Below are 6,092 nucleotides of genomic sequence, written 5' to 3' on the forward strand. Positions count from 1 at the left end.
ACAGGATAAACTATCCCTATTTTGCAGAGAAAAGTGTAGGTGGCTAGCTGTGGACTCGAACTCACATCCCCGTCATTACATGTGACGATGCTTATATTTGTATATATACATATATTTATCATCATCATTAAATATCCACTTTTCCATGCTAGCATGGGTCAATTTGCCGAGGCAGATTTTCCACAACCAGATGCTCTACCTGTGATCAATCAACTCTCACCTATTTTCCAAGCAAGGTAATATTTCCTGATGGCCTGACATGTTTGTCACAGAAGACTGGGTATGAACAGCATTGTCTGTATGATGGTGATACTTGTTTACAACCATCACCATGATATCTAGACAAGGGGACACACAAACACATATACACAGACAAACACATACATATGTATATACATTCATTCATACATACACATACATACACACATACATGCTCACCTACCTACCTACCTACCTACCTAAATACATACATGCATACATACATACATACATACATATATACTACATACATACTTACATACATACATACACGCATGCATGCATACATACATACATACATACATACATACATACATACATACATATATACATACTATGTTGATGTTAAAATTCCAGTGATCTAGGTTAGAAATTGGTTCTTTCTCTATTGGCAAGAAATCTTGAAATAAACTAAATAATGACATACATACATACATACATATATACATACAGTTGTGGCCAAAAGTTTGGAACATATTTCCGTATACATGATGTCCTAGCTTCTATTTATTAAAAGCAAGCAATTCGGTCTAGAACTAAATTTTTGATTTTGCTTATTTTGTCTTCTAGATATTGAACCATTGGACCACTTCTTAAGGTAAGTATATCCCTACATTGTATATATTTGAATCGAATTATACTTGGGTGTAACAACTTTAATTTTTTTAAAAATCTTCAAAACTTTTGGCCACAACTGTACATACAAACACATATACCTACCTATATACATACATATATATACAAACACACATACACACACACACATATTGTAGCATTTAAACATTTGAAATGAAATGAATAATACTCATGTTGTTTACTTCTTTGTCACTGGAAGTGGCCTTTCGTCATATTCAGAATGAGGAGGGGGAAGAGGAGGAGGTCTTTCGTCATAATCTGAACGAGGAGACGGTGGAGGTGGAGGTCTTTGAGATGAAACCATACCCTGTTCTGTTGTATCAATTTTCAGAGGAGAAAGAATCGGTTCGGTTTCTTTAAACAGTTCTGAAAATTAGATTAGAAAGACAAGGAATTAATTACCATCTTTTTGCTTTCTTTGTTATCGTTTAAAGAAATATTTAACCATTCTCACACCAACTCCCACCTCAAGTTCTATGAGACAAATTCCTTGTTTTAAAGAGATCAAATTAAAACCTTCTTCCATCGAAATTTCTTGTTAGTTTGTGCTTTGAACACCTGCTTAGCAATAATAAAGCTATTTCACTAAATTCTTCATTATTTTCAAAATCAATTGTAACAAAGCAACTGATAAATGGTCGCAAAAAAAATTAAATGATTTAAATCAAAATCTTCCATCAAAATTTTGTGTTAATTTATGTTCCAAACACCTATTTAATGATGACAAAGTTATTTTATAAAATTCTCCACCATTTTCCCAATTCATTAAAATAGAATGAATTTCAACAGAAATATGGTTACAAAAGGATTAACCATTTTGACCCCTACCTGCCAGAAACTGACGACCATGAATATTAAGAAACATATTCTTGAGACAGTGTAGGAGGTAGATACTAATGAGATCAGTGACCTGGACCAAGTTGCTAGATCCTATGGCAATATCAAAATTATTAGGGGTGTCACATCTCATCCACGCTTTACCCTCAAAGTCAATAAGTGTTCTTAACTAATAAGACTTAATCAATTTTATCTCTAGAAAAATTCCTAGCAAGAGTTAAAGTTTTATAAAGAAGTATGGGGGATATGCTAGAATAATTTGCATTAAAATTGAATTGTAGAAAGGAGTACTTGCATTTATGATCTAAAGAGGTAAACCACTGTATGACCTCACCTGTATTTGACCATAAATTAAAGGGTATAGTAGGAATCAGATAAGGTATAATTCTATCTAGTATAGCTTTACTTAAATGACTGATGTGTACTCTAATAGAGCATATGAGTCAAAATTCGGTTTGTGGTCCTTTAAGTATATTCTCAGTTCACAAGGCTTAACTGGTTCAGTCTGGTCCAACAGTTTTAGTTTATCTATAATTTTATGTCTCAGAGTTAATTTTATTGAGGTTGGATTTATTAGTGGCACAAACTGATGATTTTTGGAATGTTTTTTTAAATGTGTAATTCATGTATATTCACCTCATGGAAAGGTTTTTTTTTACGCATGATGTAATATCTCTATTCATCAATAAAAAAACTTGTTGGAAACAGCTGTAGTGAATGAACTGCTATCCATCTGCTGTTAATTATTTATTCTGGCCCTCGTGCCAGTAGCACGTAAAAAGCAATCACTACACTCTCGGAGTGGTTGGCGTTAGGAAGGGCATCCAGCTGTAGAAACTCTGCCAAATCAGATTGGAGCCTGGTGTCGCCTCCTGGTCCACCAATCCTCAGTCAAATCGTCCAACCCATGATAGCATGGAAAGCAGACGTTAAACGATGACGACGATGAGTGAACCTGCAATTAGTGTGGATCTAGAGTCTATAAAGTGCAGTACAATTGGTGCAGTGTGTGTTCCTAAATACAGCCATGAGACTCATAATGTAATCAGTCAGATGCAGTTAATTGTATATACAACTAAAATAATTATGTCTGCGCTTCAGTATGGAGGTATCCATTCCTCTGATTTCATAGTACATGCAATTTCCTTTTGTTTTGACCCGACCCGGTGCTTAACCAGTTAAGTACCTAATTCTCTTGAAACATGAATTTTCAAAATGAATTGAAATAATGGCCTAATGGTTAGGGTGTTGCAACCATGATTGCGGTATCGTTGTTTCAGTTCCTGGTCGAAGCAGTGCATTGTGTTCTTGAGTAAAACACTTCATCTCATGTCATTCTGCAATCATTTCAACACCTGATGCATGGTACACCATGCACCTGTTCAGATAATGTTGATTTAATGGAGAAGGTGAGCTAACGTACAGCACATATGTTTCATCACTATAAATAAAACATTTGGAAAGGTTGTTCAGCAAGAAATTACAGAACTGTCTTTCTCAGATCGAGAGACTACTGTGTGTTTGTGTGTATTTGTTTATATGTGTGTGTGTAGTGGAGGCGCAATGGCCCAGTGGTTAGGGCAGCGGACTCACGGTCATAGGATCGCGGTTTCAATTCACAGACCGGGCGTTGTGAGTGTTTATTGAGCGAAAACACCTAAAGCTCCACGAGGCTCCGGCAGGGGATGGTGGCGAACCCTGCTGTACTCTTTCACCACAACTTTCTCTCACTCTTTCTTCTTGTTTCTGTTGTACCTGTAATTCAAAGGGTCAGCCTTGTCACACTGTGTCATGCTGAATATCCCCGAGAACTACGTTAAGGGTACATGTGTCTGTGGAGTGCTCAGCCACTTGCACATTAATTTTGCAAGCAGGCTGTTCCGTTGATCGGATCAACTGGAACCCTCGTCATCGTAAGCAACGGAGTGCCAACATGTGTGTGTGTGTAGTTTTTGTTGTTGTTGACTGAAGATCCCCTGCACTGGAGAGGTTGCTTTATATTATGTAAGACAAGATTGTTCACTCACCCTTTGATGTGTTCATATTTTTAAGTTAATGTCCAAGAAAGAGAACAGAAGAGAGAATGTTGTTGACAAATATTCATGTAAAAATATTTCTTTTCATTGAGTGATTTTATAGGGGAAAAGAAAGGAAAACTAATGTGTAATACACAAACATTCTCTTTCTCTCTCTCTCTCTCTCACACACACACACACACATACATACACACACTCCCACATAAACATAACTGGTGTTTTGTCAGTTATGACAACAATGGTTCCAGTTGATCTGACCAATGGAACAGCCTGCTCATAAAATTAAGAGGAAAGTAACTGAGCATTCCACAGGCACGTGTACTCTTAACGTAGTCCTCGGGGAGATTCAGAATGGCATAGAATCTGACAAGGCTGGCCCTGTTTGAATTACAGGTACAACTCATTTTTGCAAGTTGAGTGGACTGGAACAACATGAAATAAGGTGTCTTGTTTAAAGACACAACATACTGCCAAAAAATTGAATTCACGACCAGTGGCAGCTCGTAGATAAAATTAGTAGGGTGCTGCTACAGAAAATTTTTAGCCGTTGTTTTAATATTGCGTAAAAGGAAACAAAAATATAAAAAGAATGTTTATACAATAACTTGATCGGTTCACGTTTTAGCCACTGCTGGGTAATGTGTTTAATTTGTTCACTGAACATTGCTGTGAATTACCCCTTGTTTTTCAAAAATCCCCCCTAAATCACAAAATAAGGTGGAGAATCTACCCTATCTTTCAAATCCTGGTGGCAACACTGTAGCTGGAAGCAGGATAATAATCTAATTCTACCCTTTATCACATTCAAGGATATACACACGTTTTTAAGCACAGCATACACATAGTCAAAAAGAAACACTAGCTTACACCCAGCACTGTTGTTCATGCAGTGCTCTCTCTCCCTAGTGTGAAGCTTCCTATCTCGGATGTGAGCATGTGCACAACAGCCAAACACCACATCACTGGAACTGCAAAGTGCACAGTTCTGTACAAGGATTTTTATATTTTATTCATAAAGTAGGGGTTAGCCACTGACATTAAGCTTAAGGATTATACAATGTACAAGTATAAAGAGAGAATTAAAGAAAAAAAGGGACTCATTATATTGAATGTTATCGATAATATTGAGTGGAGATAAAGGGTGCTGCAGGTCCACAGTTCCTATACATGAGCTGCCACTGCACATGACCATGCGAATGTGAAACAAACACCCTAACTATTAAGCTACATGCTTGCCATACACATACACATACATGCACATATATATACATACATGCACACATATATACATACACATACACATACATGCACACATATATACATACCTGATGCTATAAGTTCCTTAGATTGGGTCTGAAAGTTAAAAAAAAAGAATACAGGTAAATTAGAGTAAAAAACTGTTACTTGAAATTTTAAAGCATTTTTTCTTTGATTTTTTAAAATGAAGTTGTTGTTGAGCCTCAGTTCAAAGTTCCACAAATACTTCCACAACCAAAATTCCACAACCACTTTCAAAACCAAAGTTCCACAACTGCTTCCACAACCAAAGTTCCACAATCACTTCCACAACCAAAGTTCCACAACCAAAGTTCCACAACCACTTCCTCAACCAAAGTTCCACAACCAAAGTTCGACAACCAAAGTTCCACAACCACTTCCACAGTCAAAATTCCACAACTACTTTCACAACCAAAGTTTCACAACCACTTCCACAGCCACTTCCACAACCAAAAACGAAGGGCAGGGGTCCTCCTATGCACAACCTCTGACTGGCAGCAGCGTATGAATTTAGGCAGACAGCTGGATTTTCTGTCTCAGTACATAGTAATAACATCACTTCAGCCATACATGACCATCACATCTGAAGCAGCAGCTTACAGTATTCTGGGTGGTGAAACCAATGTGAGGAATTGTGCAAAGGACCAGAAACTATTGGAGATGTGTTCAAACAGAAGACTGGAAAATACCATCATGATGGTAATGGTGGTTTTGGTGACAGTGATGGTGTTAATGAGGAGGGGAGGATGAAGGGGAAGAGGGGGAGAAGAGGAGGAAGAGAACAGTGGGAGAGGAGGTGAGAGGAGGGGAGGGGGAATAGAAGAGGAGGAGGGGAAGGAGGTGAGAGGAAGAGGAAGAGGAAGAAGACGAGAAGAGAAAGAGGACGAGAAGAGAAAGAGGACGAGAAGAGAAAGAGGACGAGAAGAGAAAGAGGAAGAGAAGAGAAAGAGGACGAGAAGAGAAAGAGGACGAGAAGAGAAAGAGGACGAGAAGAGAAAGAGGACGAGAAGAGAAAGAGGAAGAGAAGAGAAAGAGGACGAGAAGAGA

General features: G+C 37.7%; 1 protein-coding gene across 2 annotated transcripts in view; it reads right to left on the reverse strand.

Annotated features, from left to right (window-relative positions):
* Positions 1–6,092, reverse strand: part of LOC106870605 (centrosomal protein of 104 kDa) — a 293,281-nt gene that overhangs the window by 148,809 nt on the left and 138,380 nt on the right. For both annotated transcript variants that reach the window (XM_052973736.1, XM_052973738.1), the window contains exons 11-12: positions 5,093–5,120; positions 1,077–1,260 (exon numbers count right to left, since the gene is read on the reverse strand). In XM_052973736.1, the coding sequence (XP_052829696.1) occupies positions 1,077–1,260; positions 5,093–5,120 (212 nt within the window). The remainder of the gene's footprint in view (positions 1–1,076; positions 1,261–5,092; positions 5,121–6,092) is intronic.

Source organism: Octopus bimaculoides, chromosome 16, assembly GCF_001194135.2.
Source record: "Octopus bimaculoides isolate UCB-OBI-ISO-001 chromosome 16, ASM119413v2, whole genome shotgun sequence".
NCBI classification, from domain to species: domain Eukaryota; kingdom Metazoa; phylum Mollusca; class Cephalopoda; order Octopoda; family Octopodidae; genus Octopus; species Octopus bimaculoides.